Source organism: Pseudorasbora parva, chromosome 22 (assembly GCF_024679245.1).
Source record: "Pseudorasbora parva isolate DD20220531a chromosome 22, ASM2467924v1, whole genome shotgun sequence".
Classification (NCBI taxonomy): domain Eukaryota; kingdom Metazoa; phylum Chordata; class Actinopteri; order Cypriniformes; family Gobionidae; genus Pseudorasbora; species Pseudorasbora parva.
Genome location: NC_090193.1, coordinates 32,789,331 through 32,811,367, shown reverse-complemented (window position 1 = coordinate 32,811,367; position 22,037 = coordinate 32,789,331). Strand labels below are relative to the sequence as shown.

General features: G+C 39.9%; 1 protein-coding gene across 5 annotated transcripts in view; it reads right to left on the bottom strand.

Moving 5' to 3' along the window:
• The window catches only part of slc38a3a (solute carrier family 38 member 3a), a 70,952-nt gene that overhangs the window by 14,179 nt on the left and 34,736 nt on the right, over nucleotides 1–22,037 (bottom strand). For all 5 annotated transcript variants that reach the window (XM_067431110.1, XM_067431111.1, XM_067431112.1 and 2 more), the window contains 8 exons: nucleotides 17,420–17,502; nucleotides 17,149–17,207; nucleotides 11,660–11,824; nucleotides 10,739–10,818; nucleotides 10,073–10,173; nucleotides 7,063–7,187; nucleotides 6,779–6,923; nucleotides 6,133–6,236 (listed from right to left, as the gene is read on the bottom strand). In XM_067431110.1, coding sequence (XP_067287211.1) covers nucleotides 6,133–6,236; nucleotides 6,779–6,923; nucleotides 7,063–7,187; nucleotides 10,073–10,173; nucleotides 10,739–10,818; nucleotides 11,660–11,824; nucleotides 17,149–17,207; nucleotides 17,420–17,502 — 862 coding nt within the window. The remainder of the gene's footprint in view (nucleotides 1–6,132; nucleotides 6,237–6,778; nucleotides 6,924–7,062; nucleotides 7,188–10,072; nucleotides 10,174–10,738; nucleotides 10,819–11,659; nucleotides 11,825–17,148; nucleotides 17,208–17,419; nucleotides 17,503–22,037) is intronic.

Below are 22,037 nucleotides of genomic sequence, written 5' to 3'. Positions count from 1 at the left end.
AGGCATTAATCTACTTTTTTTTTAAGACAATTAAATGTGTTTTTTTCTTTTGTTAGTAATGTTTTTTTATATTTATATTTTTTTATTAATAATTATTTGTATTAACACAATTATTTAACTAATTATATAAAACAATATTGTCAATGCCCTACAAATAAACTGGTTTTATACATTTATTTTTTTATTCAAACCCAGAATAATATGTTTTATCCTTTAATGCAGGCCAAAGCACAGCATTGAGAGGTAATCTTTTTAGCGCGCACACACACACACACACACACACACACACACACACACACACACACACACACACACACACACACACACACACACACTCATGTCTGGTTCACTATCTTTCTGGGGACTCATAGACGTAATGGTTTTTATGCTTTACAAACCATATATTCTGTCCTCCTGCCCCTACCCCTAAACCTACCCATTTCACAAAACTTTCTGCATTTTTACATTTTCAAAAGAACTCATTCTGTATGATTTATAAGCTTTTGTACCTATTGGGACCTCAATTTAGGCCCCTACAGTGACATGTGTCCCCATGAGTCTGTGTGCATTCAGGTTGAAGTCCCCACCAGGCTAGAACAACACACACACACACACACACACACACACACACACACACACACACACACACACACACACACACACACACACACACACACACACACACACACACACACAGTAGTAATGCTGAAGTATGCTGCAGGCAACTCAAATCAGCTCAGCCCATCCTCCCCCCCCCCCCCCCTGCCCCTCACACACACACACACACACACACACACACACACACACACACACACACACACACACACACACACACACACACTCATGTCTGGTTCACTATCTTTTTCTGGGGACTCACCATAGATGTAATGGTTTTTATGCTGTACAAACCATATATTCTGTCCTCCTACACTGCTCCTACCCCTAAACCTACCCATCACACAACTTTCTGCATTTTCACCTTTTCAAAGTAACTCATTCTGTTTGATTTATAAGCTTTTGTACCCATTGGGACGTCCCCATGAGTCTGTGTGCATTCAGGTTTAAGTCCCCACCAGGCTAGAAAACCATTCACACACACACACAGAGGTAATGTTTTTTTGCTTGAAAACTTATACAATATTGCCCTCTACTGGTCATTTAAGTGAGAGCATAAGTGTTGAAAAAAACAAACAAAAAAAAACAGTGTGATATATAGAATAACCAGCAGGTGGGAGTATAGCCTTATTTATGAACCAGGCACTTGTGTTCTTATTTTGTGTTTTTTAGGCTTTTGCTACGGGAACACCGTTTGAGATATCCAATAACCGTTCGCATTTTAGCATCTTCTGTATATTTACTTCATGTTGTCCGAGTTTGGAGGAGATTGAATGAATCGCTTTTGAGGAGAAGGTAAAAACTCAGAGCTCGCTTTGCCACTTCTTGTTATCTTCCAACCAAATTATCTGACTTCCTGTTGGTCAGAGCTAATGACTGTAAATTAGAAAGTTGTCCGGCTCGAAATGTACAATATATATACCGAGTTTGGTGAATGTAGATAAAACTAACCCCCCCACTTTGGACAAAAGTGACACACTTCCTGCTGCCAGTTGGTGGCGCTATAACTTTGACTCACAAAAGTCATATCCATGTGATCAGCCTCTTACAACGAACACACAGCTGAAGTTTCATCAAAATGAATTAATGTATGCAAAAGTTATAACACACTTCCTGTTTCCCTTTTCTCGCCATAAATTTGTCTCTTCGCCACGGCCAAACCGTTTGAGATATCAAAAAGTTGCTTGCAATTTAGCATCCTCAGTGTCTTGACTTCATGCTGACCGAGTTTGGTGCTGATCGGGTGAATCGTCTAGGAGGAGTATCGCAAATTCCAGAGCATGCGTTTTCCGAACAACCCATAATAGCTCACTTCCTGTTGGGCGAAGCTTATGACTATGAGTGCGGAAGTTGTTTGGCCCGATGAGATCTATATGTGTACCGAGTTTCATACATGTACGTGCAAGTGTGTTTAATATATAGACCCAGTTTTTCAAGGGGGCGCTGTTGAGCCCCCCTGCCACGCCCGGGGCAAAGGCCTTTGCCAGACCCTGTTGGCCGCGCATTCCGATGCGTGTGCAAAGTTTCAAGAGTTTTCGAGCATGGGAAGGGCCCCAAAAATGCCCAAAAGGCGAAAAGATAATAATAATAATAATAATAATAATAATAATTAAAGCTGCGAGCAGCGATGACGGGCCCAAGCAGGGGGCACCGCCACCCCGGTGGCATCAGCTTAACTGTGCACAGCAGGCAATAGGCATTTAATATGGGAAAAAATAAATAAAGGGACTATGTCAAAGTCATTTGAATTCACCTCATTAACTGCAGCAACTGGTGCTGCTATGACCAGGAACCACAACACTCACATCTCTGAGATCAATTACATTTTATTCTTTAATATTATGTCAGGTGATGTCAAATGTCAATTTCAAAATGAATGCAGAATACTGTCCAAATGCTGAAGTTGTATTATCCTTACACTTCTCTTAAAAATAAATTAAGCCAAATCACAGAGACTGCAACAATGATTTTAATATCAGTGTCAGGTAAGAGTAATATGCGTGCATAAAATTTATAGAAGTTTATTATAAACAGCCACTTTTATAAGATCATGTGAAATTATATTTTTTTTATCCATTTGAATTTTATCAATAAATAATTAGTTTAAAGAGGTGTCATACGTGATCTTTGCAAACACAGCACATGACCTTCTTTAAAGCCCATGTTATAGAAAACAATTAAAAGTATTAGGATATCACTTTCAATTATGTGCAAATGTATTTTTTGCAGCTCAAAATATTGTAAGTTCAGAAGACCAGTGTTATATATATGTATAATACATTTTTTAAAACTTATTTTTCACAATAAAGTGATAGATATTGCTGATAGCTTTTGATATGAAAGGGTTAAATTATGAAAAACAAGAAACAAGGCGACATACACAGAGTGAGAGAGACCCCCTCCACACACACACACACACAGAGTGATCCTGAGAGAGGGAGAGTGAGGGGGGGGGGGGGTAAGGACAGACACAAAACCTAAACAGTGAGAGAACATTGTTTTTATTTCACTGTCTGAAAACACTGTTTTGCAATAACAACAATAGTTTTATCTTCAAAACAGTGTTCCCTAGGACATATCCAACCTGGTTACTAAATAAGGCTACACTCCCACCTTCTGGTTATTCTATATGCCGGTAGCTCATTGGTTCTCATTTTTGTCCTTAAACAAAAGGCATTAATCTTCTCATTTTTTTAAGTTACACACACTACTTTTTTTTCCTTTTCTTTTTAAAGACAATTAAATGTGTTTTTTCTTTTGTTAGTAATGTTTTTTTAAATATTTATATATTTTTATTAATAATTATTTGTATTTACACAATTATTTAACTAATTATATAAAACAATATTGTCAATGCCCTACAAATAAACTGGTTTTATACATGAATTTTTTTATTCAAACCCAGAATAATATGTTTGATCCTTTAATGCAGGCCAAAGCACAGCATTGAGAGGTAATCTTTTTAGACAGAAGAGTGGCTCTCTCTCACACACACACACACACACACACACACACACACACACACACACACACTGTAGAAATCAGTGACACGTGTCCCAATGAGTCTGTGTGCATTCAGGTTGAAGTCCCCACCAGGCTAGAAAAAAGAACACGCACACACACACACATATACACACACATACACACACACACAGTAGTAATGCTGAAGTATGCTGCAGGCAACTCTTATCAGTTAAGCCCATCCACCATCCCCCATCCACAACAACCCCCCCCCCCACACACACACACACACACACACACACACACACACACACACACACACACACACACACACACACACACACACACACACACACACACACACACACACACTCATGTCTGGTTCACTATCTATTTGGGGACTCACCATAGGCATAATGATTTTTATGCTGTACAAACCATATTCTGTCCTCCTACACAGCTCCTACCCCTAAACCTTCCCATCACACAAAACTTTCTGCATTTTCACCTTTTCAAAAGAACTCATTCTGTCTGATTTATAAGCTTTTGTACCCATTGGGAAGTCCCATGAGTCTGTGTGCATTCAGGTTTAAGTCCCCACCAGGCTAGAAAACCATTCTCACACACACACAGAGGCAAGTTTTTTTGCTTGAAAACTTATACAATATTGCCCTCTACTGGACATTTAAGGGAGAGCATAAGTGTTGAAAAAAAACACAAAAAAACAGTGTGATTATATAGAATAACCAGCAGGTGGGAGTATAGCCTTATTTATGAACCAGGCACTTGTGTGCTTATTTTGTGTTTTTTAGGCTTTTGCTACGGGAACACCGTTTGAGATATCCAATAACCGTTCACATTTTAGCATCTTCTGTATATTTACTTTATGTTGTCCGAGTTTGGAGGAGATTGAATGAATCGCTTTTGAGGAGAAGGTAAAAACTCAGAGCTCGCTTTCGACTTCTTGTTATCTTCCAACCAAATTATCTGACTTCCTGTTGGTCAGAGCTAATGACTGTAAATTAGAAAGTTGTCCGGCTCAAAATGTACAATATATATACCGAGTTTGGTGACTGTAGATAAAACTAACCCCCCGCTTTGGACAAAAGATGGCGCTACTGAGCCCCTCTACCGCGCCCGTTTCTGAATCTTTGCTTGCATCTTCTGGACAGCATGTCTGATGTGTGTGTTGAGTTTCATGCAATTTCAAGCATGTGAAGAGTCTCAAAAACACCAAAAAAGATTATTAGACTTTGACACGTTGCCATGACAACAGTTTTTCTAGAATCAGGAATCCATTCATATGTCTATATCTGCCATGTTTTGACATTATACTGATGAAGTTTGAAGTAAATCGGGTGAAAATAAGATGGGGATTTAAAGCAATTTTGAAAGTGACACACTTCCTGCTGCCAGTTGGTGGCGCTATAACTTTGTCTCACAAAAGTCATATCCATGTGATCAGTCTCTTACAACGAACACACAGCTGAAGTTTCATCAAAATGAATTAATGTATGCAAAAGTTATGACACACTTCCTGTTTCCTTTTTCTCGCCATAAATTCATCTCTTCGCCACAGCCAAACCGTTTGAGAAATCAGAAAGTTGCTCGCAATTTAGCATCCACAGTGTCTTGACTTCATGCTGACCGAGTTTGGTGCTGATCGGGTCAATCGTCTAGGAGGAGTATCGCAAATTTCAGAGCATGCGTTTTCCGAACAACCCATAATAGCTCACTTCCTGTTGGGCTGACGCATAACTTAGAGCACGAAAGTTGTTCGGCCCGATGAGCTCTATATGTGTACAGAGTTTCATATATATACGTGGAAGTTGGTTTGATTTATAGACCACGTTTTCAGAGCCCACTTTAGGGGGCGCTGTCGAGCCCCCCTGCCACGCCCGGGTCCCAGCCTCAGCCCGGCCCTGATGGCCGCGCATTCTGATGCGTGTGCAAAGTTTCAAGAGTTTTCGAGCATGGGAAGGGCCCCAAAAATGCCCAAATAGTCGCGTAAAAAAATAATAATAAATAATAACAAATAATCCTTAGAAGAACAATAGGGCTCTTCGCCCTTTCAGGGCTTGGGCCCTAATAATAATAATAATCCTTAGAAGAACAATAGGGCTCTGCGCCCTTTCAGGGCTTGGGCCCTAATAATAATAATAAAAACCCTTAGAAGAACAATAGGGCTCTGCGCCCTTTCAGGGCTTGGGCCCTAATTAAGGGAGAAAATTCCTAACGGCCCTAAAAAAGGCTTTAAAATACAAATACACATGAAATACGATTCACAAATACTACAATGATATGTACAACATCTCCAGATTCCTGCAATTTGCTGTAACTTGAGAGGAAGTAGTTCACACGGTTACAATAGTTTGGGTCGCACCAAAGATTTACCCGAGGGATTTAAAAAGCTCTTAGAATGATTCGTTTTCAGAGAATCTCAGTCTAAATGTGTGAACGTTTCCAAAGCATCTACATTCCTACAAGAGGCAAGAAACCAGATCCCACTGTGGATGAATGGGGGAAACCCAATACAGTATGTCCGCGAGTACTTACAATGATTTTCGGCGTAGAGCGCATAGGTTCCTCTTCCTCGGGAACAATGCGGATGTAAAACACAGCCGGAAATATGAAGATGAGGCACGGCGCGGACGTGGCACCTGCGGAGCACACGTAGACACTTACTTACTTAAACGTAAACCTAAACCTTCACTAGCATCGTCCCTTAGGAATAAGGCATAACTGAAAATCTTAAGTTAAAGCAGCTCAAGTTACATAAGCCTTAGTCATTGAAAGATTTCTCAGGTTATAGGGTGGTCGGGCCCTTACAACACAATAGTATCCATTATTCTCTGAGGTAGGTAAAACTCACATGAATTAGAGAAACATTTAGAGTTAGTGTAAGTGTGAGATCAGGAGAAAATATCATGTAATAATGGGAACTTTGTTGATAATTATATACACATTCCAAAGGCGATTAATAACGCTGGTGGGGATGGATTTATGCACGGCTGGCGCTGTGCGTACAGTATTATAGTCTGAGACTTTAATGCATGTGCTGATAAAAGCGAATGCGAGGACCTTGAAGTTACCATGGCACTGCACACTGCTCTCACGCTTTTTACACTAATGGAGCTTCAAAAGAAAGAAAGAACCCATTGAGGATCCAACATCACTCAAGAGCCGAGAGCACCGACCCTACCGATGATCCCGAAGATGCCCAAGATGTTTGGGGCGAAGATGACCAGTAAGTTGATGAGGGTGAGGAGGGAGACAGCTATGGCGATGTGACGTGGCCACCAGAAGGTTTTGTTTGGGAAAAACAGCTGCTGAATTGCTCTCCTCACCTGAGAAAACACAGGAAAAAACAAAGCATTGAAATCAGATACTGAAATATAGCTTGTCATCCAATCCTGACTCCTCAACAAAGTTTTAACTTGATAAGATGATGTTTATTTAAAATGTGATACAGTGTGAAATACTCACAGGAAACAGCACGATGGGCACAGTGAGTGTGACGGCAGTCAGCACAGCTAGACGAACGCACAGGATGAGTGTGTCGTACGGGTCAATTCGACTGTAGGTGTGCAGCAGCTCGGCTTCCACTTTATCTGCACACAAATACAATTATGTTGCATTCCTCGCTGCTTTAGATCAGTAGTTCTCAAACCTTTTCAGGTGGCAGACCATTTCAACAGTAAAAGGGAACTTTGTGGACAACCTACAAACTAAATTGCTGTCTATGGAGGGGTCAAAGAGGTCTCAGATTTCATCAAAAATATCTTAATTTGCTGTTTCGAAGATCAACGAAGGTCTTATGGCTTTGGGACAACATGGGGGTGAGATATGAATGACAGAAATTACATTTATGGGTGAAAAAACTCTTAATAAATTGAGATTAAATAGACTGCTACTTGGTATTAAACCTAAATGAGCCAAATATTTGGTAGCTAAAAAGTCGAATTGAATAACTTGCTGAACTGAAAAACAGAAACAAATCACAAATGAATGTTAATAATGAGTTCATTCATTATTATTTGTTGATTAATTAATTGATTAATTCAATCTGAGAAGTTTGTCATCTATACATATTTTTAATATTTTCAGTACTGTTCGAAATGTTGGCGTCAGAAAGCTTTTTTTTATTTTAAAAGAGATTAATACTATATTCAGAAAGGACACATTCAATTGATCAAAATACTTTTTAAATGAAATTCCATTTTAAATAAATGCTGTTCATCAGAAAACCCTGACATTTTTTAATGCAGTTCCCACAAAAATAACATTGATAATAGTAAGAAATGTTACTTGAGTACCAAATCAGCATAGAATGATTTCTGAAGGATCATGTGACATTGACGACGAGTACTGATGCTGAAAATTCAGCTATTATTATTTAAATTTATTATTATTATTATTATTAAAATTGTAATATTTTTCACAATATTACTGTTTTTACTTTATTTTTGGTGGTAAATCAAGCATAAGAGTGGTGAGCATAAGATTTCTTTTTATAAAGGCATAAAAAAATCATACAAACCCTAAACTTTTGAATAGTTTTGCATGTCAATTTTTAATCAGTAAATCACCTCACAGACCTAACTGACCACAGTTTGAGAATTACTCTTTTCCAGCTCACAGTGGTAATGGTTTTCATTAATGCACAACAGCCACTAGATGGAGTTCTAATACTTTACCAATATGACCCCGAGTCCAACACTAGTTTGTTAAAACAGATGATTATATCATGCTCACTCATACTGTAGCTGAGCAGGTCTTGGTCTACACTTCAAAAGCTCTGGAATGTGAGGATGAATATTTTGTGCCTAAAATTAGAAAATACACTCTCCCTTTTTACCACTGCAGTCACACTGCTCTCACCCATGCTCTGACATCTCAACCTGAATGACCACTCAGCACATCCATCTTGACAGATCCAACCACCTCTTTGCCTTTATAAAACCTCCGGCACTCTCTCGGTCTCATCTGAGTCGCACTGTTGTCTGCTGATGCGTAAAAAGGCAGGGAGTTGTCCTGGATAACCAATAATAATTGTGGCAAATACCAATCCCTGCAATTTTGCCTTGCTCTTCACCTCTGCCTCTACATGTTTGATACATTCTGTATGAGCCAATCCTAGCACATCCAAAATCCGACCCTGAATGTGATACAATACAGTCGACAGCCTGGCTTCTGTCATCATGAACAGAACAATACATAAAACTTAATAAAGTTGAGGTTAATAAAGGGCTTCTAAAGCAAAGCAATGCGTTTGAGCTTTCCATATTCAAATTACAAAGAAAGTGTAATGGCTCTCGCAGTTCAAAAATGCTTACGCTAGCGCATACAGCGCATACGTCGCACCAGCTATGCTTTTGTCATAAGATGAAAAGGGAAGACGGTCTGATAGAAGCTAGATATTTTACTTTATAAAATTTTAAATCTGGATATTTTTCATACTAAAATGCAACTATTTACCTTAAAAGGCCTTTATTAACCCCCTGGACCTGTGTAGAGCACTTTTATAATGGATGGATTGACTTTTTGGGCTTCAAATTTGGGGCTCCCATTCACTGCGATTATAATGCTTGGGTAAGCTAGGACATTTTTTTATATATCTCAGATTGTGCTCATCTGAAAGAAGAATGTCATATACACCTAGGATGGTTTGAGGGTGAGTAAATCATGGGTAAAATTTATTTTTTGGCTGAACTATCCCTTTAACCCAGTATAAACACTTTATCACTGATGTTATAGCTTAAGCCTTAGTGTAATGTATGGCAGTAAGAGCTGTGCCTTTAAACCTCACTACCCTGTTCTTAAGAGGCACACTATTAACTGTCTGACGCTAGAGGCTTTAGCGTCCTTGTTAGCAGTCCGTCTCCCACATAGAAACCCCAGTTTGAAACCTGCTCAGAGCGGGATGAGTAGGACCCGGTTACATTTAGTGCCATGAGCCGGATGGGAGTGAGGTTTAGGGGGGTAAGTGTAATGTAGGCCAGTAAGAGTGGTGCATGTAAACCTCACTCTGGCCTCAAGAGACATGCTAGAGGCTAAGGTCTTCCCACACCGGAGACCCCAGTTCGAATCCTGCTCAGAGCATGTTGAGTAGAACGCAGAACGAACCTCGCAAAAGACTTTTAAAAATGCTGGTTGAAATAAATTGCTGCGTGAGCTCAACCAATAAGCATGTTCAGCGCCCAAGTCCCGCCCTCGAAAGTTCCTGAAATTTGAAAAAGTACTACCTCATGAGCAGAGCCGTTTGGAGGGGTAAATATTTACCCGGAACTTCATTTAGACCCTAGTTCCTGCGGTCGAAACACACCGAGTACCACCCCAAAGTATCTAGTTCCTGGGGAAAGTTCCTGCGGTGAAAACGCGGCTAACATGATAAATATTTTTATTGTCACTTCCTCTCATTGCAGTACACAGTTTCTATCTTTAGTACTCAGTTTCTACTATCTTGATTAAAGGGAATGATGGTAATAGGCCTCACCGATGAAGGTCAGATATCCGAACAGTGCAGCCAGGAGGTACATGATGTACATGACAGCAATGGAGATGTTGGAGACATGTTGCATCTTTGTCTTTGTGGGGCTGAAATCAGAAAAATATAAGGATGTGACAAAAAAATACACTGATTAACTAAGCACATTCAAACTCAAAATACCAGTTCATAAGGTCTAAAATCGTTTAAAAAATATTGATCTGAAGTGGTCAACATAAGGAAGAAATATTCATTCCAATGGTCTATTTCGATCACTTTGATGTCTTTTATAATAGAATATTGAACAAGTCTTGTATGTACTCGAAGGAATACTTTGCTGTGAAATTAAGAAAATAATTTCAACTTGTCTTGTTCGACAAGTCTTGTGGCTGTACTAAACTATCAGTATTTTAATGTTTACAGATTGGCCGTATTCACTAAGTGCCTCACTGTAATCCCGATCTTTTCTTTTTTTATAAGAAAAAAGTATGCCACAAGTGCTGTTGCTTGGGCTTAACTTGTATAAAACCCATAATATTCCTGTAATGTCAGTTTAAATAAGATAATTCCAGACTGGTAAACCACAGCTCTCCAAACAGCCTCAGCGCAATAGCCTCCACATGCACACCGTGACTCATCTCTGATTCCAGACCTGTGAAAGAACTTGCCACCTACTTGCGCAGCTCCGTGTAAATTGGCAGCACCTCGGGGTGGCACACGAACGCAAATGCCAGGATGGGAACCGTGTAGGCCGTCTAAGAAAATAAGAACACACGGCCCAGACCACGTCACGTCACTATGGATACAACTGCAGCAACCATAAAACCCAAAGTCCACACTTTAAAGCCCATTAAACACTGAAGCACATTTCAGAGAGCTAATTGTATCTGTGATTAAGTCAGACTTGGACAGAGCTCAGGCCTGGACTCATTAAAAATGCTGGTCCTGTGCACATGGAGAAAGACTGAATTTAACACTCCTGACTACAGACTTTCACACGTATCACTCTGACAGTAAAGGACATATGTGGGGAAATTGCAGTAAGCTGACACTTATGTGCAGAGGATGTGTTAATATAAGAGATATGAAAATGAAAGGAATATAGGCCATAGATAGACAGGAATAAATAAGGATACCGTCTTACAAAGCCTGTACTGAGCTACGGACTACATTGACAGAGTTTTCATTTTGGTGAATGCTTATGAATTTTATGGTGTGGTTTATGATTTTTCTTTCCTACAATTAGAGAGCAAAAGAGAGGTAGTAAAATGCCATTACTTTCCCATATCTTCCCAATTTAGCAAGCCACTCTGCAATAATCTTTAAAACCACAACCCATCAAAGGTTCCTATGCTTTAGAAATGTGAATATATTATTATAACATAAGCTGAAAATCCAGATTTTTATGCAGTTTGAGAACAGATATCTGAACGGCTGTACGGATTAAGCCCACATATATGTGAGTCATGCAACGGATTATTGGGAACTACAGTGTGTGTCATTTGATTTTGCTTAAAGTCTTACATCACAAGACTCATAAGAATGTCACAGCATGAATTTAGTATCATTCAGTTACTAAGTTACTCAATGACATACCTGTGAGTTCATGTTAAAGAGGTGGGGGGTGCAGGCAGGGTCACTCTCAGGGGTCATCTCCACTCCTCCGGGGTCAGCCGCCACACTTGTGTTAAAGCCCACCAACGTCCTGTTATGTGCAAAGTCCTCAAAAGGACATTTCACCTGGAACTTCTTATAGATCACCTGTATGGAGACAACAGATTCAGAAATGAAACAAACCTTACATAGGTTGCTCTTACCTCACAATGAGTTTTTAAGAGTTCATATCATCTTTTAAAAAAAATTCCCTTAGGTTTTTCCACTTATAGTTCGTCATACAGTGTTTCATGACCATTTCAAACCCACTTTCTGTCCTTTATAATTAGCCAGGACATTTTTAACCTAGCTAGATTTAACCCTATAAAGACTACTGTATCATATTTGATGCACAAAAGTTATCAGCATGATCAAAACTTTGCTGAAAAACCTGTTGTACACAATCTACAACATGTCTTATATTGTCTGATTGAAACTGTATACCTTTTCAGCAAGTAAAAGGACTTTAGTATAATTTTTTTTAAAAAGTCCCTCTTCAGGTCATGGTACACAAGTCTTTTTGCTGCTTTTTAGAAAAATCAAATGGAGCATCAAAGACAATTGGAAGTGACAACTGATATTTAAATGCCTTTTATGCATGCATCTATACTGTAATAAAGATTTAATTTACTTATATAACAAGCTATTTGAATTTCATCTTACTTTTTGGCCATATAAATATCAACAACACATTTTTTCCTCCCCTAGTATGAGCTCCATATAGTCCTGTCTCATAACTATATAAGCAATAAATGCCTTTTTTCATTTTGTCTAAAGGTTTAATAAACGGTTCCAATTTTTTAATTAATTTTTAATATAAATTATTTAAATGTTAAGGTTAACAGGGTTAAGACTTAAAATATGCATTGTTGACATGTAAATGTGGGTAGCCATTTGCTGAATTATTAGTTTTTTCTAATAATTGGGAAAATGGTTCAATTTAAATGTTGCATCGTGTTTACTGCTTAGGGCCCTATCATACACCCAGAGCAATGCGACGCCAGGTGCAATGCAAGTGTTTTTTGCTAGTTTCAGCTAGCCTGACAAACCAGACCCACATCAAGATGTTTGGTGTGCAAACCATTCACAGAGCTCAATCCGAGGGGCGGGATAAACGGTTGTCTTTCAAACTCCCTCTGCACAGCGTGCACACAACTGGATAGCGCTACAACCAACCAGAGCAACGATGGTGAAGCAGAGCTAGTTATAGATTTAACTTTCATCGTATCCGATAGGCAAAACTCTGAACACATCTTCCCTTCTTAAGAATGACTTCAGTGCCGTTCTTTGATCTTTTCTCAGAGAAAAGCTTAACTCCAAGTCTTCCAGTCGCGGTCAAAGCTGATTCGAAAAACCACCGTTCGCCAGTTTCTGTGTTTACTAGTAGCACGAAAGCGCAACTCGCCGTCATTATGTTAAGCCCCGCCCACCGACTTAATTAGGGATGCACCGATACCATTTTTCCAGAACCGATCCGATCCGATATTAAAAATGTTGAATATCTGTCGATACCGATACTAAACCGATCCGATACCAATGCAGTTTTGTCTATGTAGAATTTCTAAGCCTTAGTGTGTAGAATTGAATAAATTAGATTAGTGAATAATACAGCAGCAAAAGTTATAAAATCACAAGTGCACAATAATTGTATAAAATCTAAACATTTAGTTGGGAAAAAATAAAGGAAACCACAAAAGTGAATAAGTGTAGCTGTAAATCTGGTAAAATATGTTACACAAAATATATTCATGAAAAACAAGTAAATATATTTATAGAAATAGGGCCTATATACTAAGAAATTGCATTTATTTTAAATGTATAATGCATATTTTTAATGAGGCAGCAACATGTAGATAGAGGAGAACAAGAAAGGCTATTAATAAGGCTTTCATAGCGCAACAGTAGCATAATACAGAGCGGCACAAAGCGCTTATGCGCATCCCGTGCGCAGGATGATGCGCTTGAAGCATCACGGAGTCACATGCTCACAGCCACAGTCATAGACGCTCACAGCGCGCCGCGCTCCGTCCGCATCGAGAAGTTTAAAACAAGATATAGACGCGTAGTATATCTATGCAGTATTCTTATAAGCCGTTTATTTTAACAGTTTAACATTTCAGTTACTGTGTGTGAAAAACAATATAATAACTAGTCCAGTGTTGTGATCTAACTGACACCCGGTAGAAAGTAACACGGTTTAAAGCAATAAACGCCACCAGATAGACATTTTTTTGAGAAACCATAACGTTAGAGCGTTATCTACAGATCAAGCATAATAACAGAAACAATAAATAATCTTGGAAAGTTTCATGGTGTTGAGTGTCGTAACCGAACGCGACAGTTAAAAGCTGAATGGAGAGTGACTGACAGCCGCAGTGGAGGGAAGCATTGACGTGAACTAATCTGTACTCGCATTAAACGATGGAATGGCTTCAGAACACTTATAATATTAACAAAAGGTTTTTGTGCCTTTTGTGGGGCGCTGGGGCTTAACAATAACACAGAATATTATGCGCACAGTATCGAATTTGGATCAGTCCTGTCTGTCCGATACCCGATCCGGCAAATAATGGCAGATCGGAGCCGATACCGATCCCGATCCCGAGTATCGGGACTTAATACACAATGTGATTGGCCCAACCAGAGTTTGCCGTTTACAGCTCAGAAGTGTATTGAGAGTTGCTAGATGACACTCATGGCAGATTAGATTTGCTGCCACTAGGGTGCGTCTAGATTTCTAGGCTAAGTTTCAGCCTGACGCAGATATAATTTTTAACGTCCATATCATTTTAAATTTTGCCATGTAAATAGCCATGTAAGCTATTGTTTTTTGCCATGTAAGAATCCGCCATGGTTCAAGAGCAACTGGCTTTTAAAGAGAATGGAAGATGAGACTCTGATTGGTTTATTGCACGTTATGCCAAAAAAACACGCCCATGACTCATTAAGAGACAAGGTACAACCCTTTTGGACCATGCGCCCAACCGTTTAGTGGATTCGGACACTAAGTCATGCGCTTCAGACCATGCGCTCAGAACATTAAAATAGGGTCCTTAGGCAAGGCAAGGCGAGGCAAGGCAAGTTTATTTATATAGCACATTTCATACACAGTGGCAATTCAAAGTGCTTTACACAGAAATGGAATTAAAATATTCATAGAAGAATAAAATAAAAAATATATATAATATAACCTGAATCACCTGTCTGGAGTGGAAGAAAATGGAGTTAGGTTTACAATTTTACTATTTATATTTGTCAGGTAACTGTGAGTATAGACAGGTTTTTTATGATATGACCCCTTTAATCCTGAAAGGTACATATTGCTGCTTTATACTGTAATGTCATTCATCTGTGTCACATGACCAGTCGGATAAGAGAGAGAGAATACTAGGGTGGCTCTGTCGCCATTGTGTCTTTTCATTTGGTGCTTGTTTTAATCACGGCAGGGATGGTGAATTGAGAAAAGAGAAGAAACGTTATCATATTCAGACAGGACCATGGTGTAAAGACTAGTTTCATAAATCCGGTGGGAAGATGTGGCACAGCCAATGCCACATGCTTACACTAGCACAAGGACACAGAGAGTGAGAGCTGTGTGCAGATTAAAGCTACTCTCCAAAACTAGGTCAGTGAGGTGCACCGAACACAACCCTACTCTAAAAATACTAAACACACTCATTCAACATCACACGCTCATTCTGCTGGTGGAAAAGATGAGCACATCCTACAATCCCCCAGCTTACTATAAGATTTATAAACTGCTAATTGGAACCCTATCAAGACTAAATATACATTTTCACGCTCTCAGCACATTATTCAGGGAGAAATGTCAAAAGAGCAGAGTACTTCATGATGGGAATACTAAACAGCACATGGCTGAATGAAAAAGATTTAAAGGGATAGTTCAACCAAAAATCAAATTCACATCCATAATTTACTTGTCTTGTTTTAAAGGGATAGTTCACAAGAAGTTCTTGGTTCAAAAGGAGAAATTAAAAAAAAAAAAGTCTGCATGCACTATAATGACAGTGATTGTTCGACCAGGCAAAATACTGAGCTCGGCCGCTACTCTGTGGAGGTTTACCTTATTATTAGTATTATTAGTATTATTGTATTATTTCTTATTATTTACATTATAGAAGAGACAAGAGTCACGTTTGTTACTATTGAGCCTGACTTCTCAAAATTGTGCGTGTGTGTGCTTTTCCTGCGGCTCGCACGCACACAGGAGTGCACAAAATAACGGCCAAGCTCAGTGTTATGACTGAATAATAAGGTTTCTTTTTCGCAAAATCTTATAGTATGCGTCCTGAACACTTCCCATATATGGCGCGCATATTTCAGAACGCTGCTCGACAAATCAAATTCAAGACAGTGTTGTTGTCCTTACAGGTCAAGAAAGGAATATTATTCGACTATTTAAGATTCACCGGCTTGCCGACGGGTTTACGTTTTGGTAACGTTTCCCATCTGGAAAACACATAGCCCCAGGACGTTGGGCTTTGCGAGCCCTGGCTAACATTACATGTCCGAGTCTGATCCTGAATCGCAATGAACCAACAAATAAAGGATTCTCCAGCCTGTGACAGCGTGCTAAGACATGTTCTGTTAGACACGTACACATAATCAAAAAATCTATAACATTGCAATATTATCACATATAAAAAAAATCATTTTTTTACTCACATAAGTGTGTTGTACCATTCCTGTCGGATCCAATATACAAGGAAAAACATTGTGTTTTAATCGATTCCGCAGTGAATGAAGCAAACAAACGTCCACTCATTCCTAATATTAGAATCCGAAGAAAGCTTATGCAGGGACTGTGTTCTTGCGCAAACAGGCACAGCGCAATATCTTACTATCTTCAGCATGTTTATTGCTTGGAAGCATGATCGATTTTGCTCCACGAGCCGGTGGGCAGGGCTACAGAAGCAGGCGTACATATTTATCTGTTGAGGCGGTGTTTCCCCCGTTCTATTACGCCATTGATCAGTATATATTTGAGAGGCCTGGTGTCAATAAAAACTTTTTTTTGAGTAACAAGGAAGTTTTCAGCTACAAAACTTACAGGAGATTCTTATATCACGATGAACTTTTATATATCAAAGGCCGAAGGAAAGTTGATTTCTCAATTTATCACCCCTTTAAAGCTAAATAGAAATATAAAATAAACTAATACAAATGACAAAAGCACATAACAAAATTAAAAATATTAAAATATAAAAATAATATATTATGCAAAATGTCCAGAGCAATGTTTTAATAATGATAAAAAAATAAATTAAATAAAAGTCCAAACCACTTGTCAATGGTTTAAGTGTGGAAAAATATTTAAACCATGAAAGTCATAGAAGGGTGAGAAAAAGGTAAGCAAATAAAACAATTTTAATTTTAGGTGAAACATTTCTTTGAGAGGTAAAAAAACATACCGAAATAAGGAAGAAGACCATGCAACTGAGAGAGAAACCGCTGGTGTAGCCCAGGTACCCTGAAACACACAGTGTGATGAAAGCCACATGTATGAGCACTCTGACCTGGTCACAGCCCTTTATTAAGACTGAATACTCTTACAATTCAACAAAACATACACTTATAAGCATTTTACGTTATGTGGTTGTGCAGAAAGGAAGTTGTGAGCAGAATAAGGGGAGTGTTTGCATTCAGACATACTGTAAGAATCAGAAGTTTGACAAAACTTACCGAGCTGCTTCATTAAAGCTAGCGGCAAGATGACACTGCATGACACAATGACGACCAGGTAATTCCCGTTTACATACCACTCCCTGCCAAACAAATTAAAGAAGAAAGGAAACACACAAAAAAAACTATTAGAAAATGGATCACAAGAAAGTTTCTTCCCAACTTAATAACTTCATGTGAATTTACATTTCCTTAAAAATAATAAATAAGATGATAAGGGCTGTCATTTTTGCCTCATTGACAATGGAACGTTACAACAATAAATACACATTGTGTGTGTGTGACAGCCACAAAGATTTTCCTTTCCATCTGGATCTTCTTTTGATTTATTGAGTTTATGTCGGATAAAAATCAGGGGCATATATAATTCTTACCAGTGTTGTTAATGCAAATAAATAAACTATAAAATAAAATTAGAAATGCAACTAACTACAATAAATAAGTTCAAGTTGAAGTTCTTAAATGACTAAACCTAAAATTGAAATAAAAATAAGTTAAATATACGTAAGCAAAAAAACAAAACTAATAAAAATAACAAAAGCACATTTTTATAAATACTATAATACTATATAAATAATAATAAATAGATAAAATACATTTTGAATTCAAAATTGTTTTAGTACTGGCAACCTCTATATTTCAAAGCCAGTTCGATTTTGATTCTGGCACTAAAATCCACTTGGATGAGTCAATTAGGCTAAGGAACTAGGCTATGGAACTTATTTTATGGAAGAATTGTATCCACATTTATCCATTATATTTATCATATCGCAATTGCTGCAGTAATAAACAGAATAAATGCTGTGTGAAGCTATGATTTTACTTTTTTTAAAGGAGTTTCAAGCCAAACAACACCAATTAATTGTAACAAAATCACATTACTGGACCACACGAGGACAACAAGGTGGTGATTATTTTGGGGCTTGATCAATGCCCTTCCTTTTAAATGTGTAACTGAGCTGCTGTTTAGATCCGGAACCTATCACAGGCCAATTTGGATGGGAAATCCTCTCCCTCTCTAACTCTTCCTAAAGCTGCTAATCTTATTATTCTGCCCCCCATTAAGACCAAAAGCATGGCATATCTCAAAGAAGCTCTGAACGACAAAGACTGAGAGATTTCTTAGGCACGGCCTGTACCCTGCCCGGAAATTCAGCTTGATATGAGACAACAGAGCGACTCTATCAAGCCAAAGATGTTCAATGGATGGTTGCTACAGTGGACCCGGTACATTGAGGGCTTAGAGAGAGTTGGCCAACAGCGCTAGAACAAAGTTCTATCGAAGTTATCTTGGGAGGTCGAGCTAAACCGGAGGTGATGGTGCTTGACTCTGGTACTGGTTGGCTCAGGATCTGTGTGTGTGATGTTCATTCTCTGCCACAGGAGTCTCACATGAGCAGTAGTGTGAGTCAGCAATCGAAAGGCATGCCAACACTCGTTTGAACTCACGGTGTGAGTTACTTCCTCTCAACAGTTTTCTCCCCACCCACCCCTCCATGTCTAGCCTGGATGAGGGCATGTCTGGGTGTAGAATGAATGGGAACATTAACAAGCATGTTCTTAACCAACTTTGTTACGTTAAGTGTGCAAATCGTGGTTTTGCCAAACAGCAAGACAGGAAAAGAAGAAAATGCAAAACAACAGTTTTCCATATTTTATCTGCATTTCTATCATTCACATATCAGAACCAAACAGCTGTTAAAAATGTGTTGCAATCTCTAACTAGAATATCTAAGTGCAAGCAACATGCCGGCTAATTTACTTGGATGAAAAGACGTTAATTTGTTGACAATTCTTTCTACCGTATATACCATTCAAAAGTTTGCGGTGAGAATCTTTTTTTAAAGATTAATAAGGATGCATTAAATTGATCTAAAGTTTTTTTTTTTTATTGTTACAAAGGAATTCTATTCTTTCTATTCATCAAAAAACTGAAGAAAATGGATCACGGTGTGACAAGAAGGGCCGGCGAGAGCCGTGAGAGTGACGCGAATCCTCTCACAGAGGTTAAAAGACGGAGAGACGACAGTGCCCACTTTACTATATTTTCAGTTTCTGTTTATTAATTTAAGTCTTTAAATGTTCACCAGTTCCCCCGCACACGATTGCATCATTATAACACGGCAAATCTGTGCAAGATGTCCGCTCTACGTATATTTGGGCCTCTAGCGACTTCACTTTTCTTCAGTGGAAGAGAATGTCGTCCATATTTTTTTACTGTCTATGGACCCACCCTGCTACATACTTTTTTTTTAATCTATTTTGTTCTGCTGGCCAAACAAGTGACACAAAGATACAAGTACGTCCAACTTAGACTGTTTATTATCACGCTTGTTTTCATTTAAAGTTACATTTGGTCTCTGCAATGACTAAGGTCCTTTTATAAAACTTAACCTGTTAATGTAAATTTACAAAAACTGTCACACATGTAGATTCATGTGCACTGCCTACTAAAACTGAAATGAATAGTCACTGTTTACTGCGTTGTGATCCTTCTCGCTCGCCTGGAGAGGTGAGGAATTCAAATGAGGCAGCCAAAGGTCGTTTCCGTGGTTTTTTGAGGTGTCCTCCAGAGTGTGTGCACAGGCCTTCTGTCAGGCCGAGCTCCAGTCATCGCATCTGCAGTCGGCTTGCGTCACGGACCGTCACACACACACATTCACACACACATTTCCTTGGCTGGGTAAGCGAGTGTTGGTCAGGAGAGATCTGACCTTCATGAGCATAAAACCTGTTATCATCCAATCTAGTCCATCTATCATAGTTTTTCTCTTACACACACACACTTTTACACAATTACACCACAGCATTTTACCGTGTGACTCAAAAATCCTAAGGGACCTATTGATCTGGCAGAAACTGCACAGCCCACACACATTCACAAATTGGCAGTAATCGTTACGAGGGGCAAAACTGATGTGGTTGCTAGTGTTAATGGCCTCATGTCCACAATGACAGGCTGGTATTTGACAAAAAGAAAAATCGTTGGCATACAGTACACTCTTTGAGGATCTTTTAAGCTTTTTACATTTTCAATTTCTTTAGTGTACAATGTTGCTGTCTGAGCATGAAAAAGGTCTGCAAAGTTACAAAGCACAAAGTCCACTCCAAAGGGAGTTATTCTCTGGGAATATGTGAAAAATATCTTCTCTGTGTCACGGTTCATGAATTCATTGTCTCCTTCTCTGTGTCTTGTGAGGTTGTGTGGGAGGCGTGGCCACTGATTATGGGACTCATCACTTTCACCTGCTGCACTCATCAGTCTCACTATTTATACCGCTCTCTCACTGGCACCCATTGTCAGATTGTTACAGGCGTTTCTGGCGTGGCTGGCTTCGGCTTCTGTTTCCCCTGGGGGATTTATCTCTGTTCCTGGTCCCGGATTCGGCCTCTGGTTGTCCGTTGCGTCCCTGCTCTGGCCATATCGTCTGCCTGACCGCCTGCACCTGACCTTCGCCGCGGCTCGCCTGCCTGTACCCTGGAGCCTGTCTCTTTATCACTTTACCTGTTATCTGAGCTTGGTTTATTGTTGACGCTTGCCGTCCTGTGGAACAATAAACTTGTATTTGATTCGCTATTGGATCCTCTCTGTCTCTCATTACAGCCGTGACAGAACAATCTGACCATTATGGATCCAGCGAAGATGAACGAATTACAAGAGTATCTCAACGCGAATAGTCTGCGGATGGATCGCCAGGAGCAACAGGCGACTGCTACCACCCAGGCATTACAGGCGATGGCGGAGCAGGTGTCCGAGCTCTCCAACCAACTTCAACAGCTACGGATTCCCACTGCGCCCCCACCACCGCCGCCGTTTCCCCAGCCACCAGCTAACATCAACCCGCACGAGCCCCGGATTCCGACGCCCGAACGCTACGCTGGTGAGCCCGATCTTTGTAGATCATTTCTAACAAGATGTTCATTGTTCTTTTCTCTGCAATCCACCACGTTCGCTTCAGAGACTTCCAAGGTGGCGTTGGTAATCAACCTGCTCACGGGCCGTGCGGCACGCTGGGGAACGGCGGTTTGGGAGAATCGCCACCCGTGTTGTTCCTCGTTCCTCGCACTCACGGAGGAGATGAAACGGGTCTTTGACCGAGCTGCCGTGGGACGCGAGGCGGCCCGCAAGCTTTCCGATCTGCAACAAGGCAGCAGACCCGTTTCTGATTACATCATCGACTTTCGCACCCTGGCCGCTGAGTGCGGTTGGAACAAGGAAGCGCAGTGGGACCGTTTCCTGCATGGGCTGGCTGACCGTGTACAGCGAGAGGTGTACGCCTTGGATTTACCTACGGATCTCGATGGACTGATGACGTTAGCACTTCGAGTTGACTCACGCCTGGAATCCCGCTCTCATATGCGGAGGACATCTGAGTTTCGTGAGCCCAGTGGCACCTACACGGTCAGCCCCACCAACGATCCCGAGCCCATGCAGGTGGGTAGAGCTCGGCTTTCCCGGGAGGAGAGAGAGCGTCGCAGAGCGGGGGGTCTCTGTCTCTACTGTGGTGCGGCGGGGCATTTCCTCAACCAGTGTCCAGTAAAAGATCGAGCCCGGCAGTAGAAAGGAGGTTACTGTCGGGTGGAGCTGCGTTAGAGAAAGCCTCGTCCGCGACTCTCC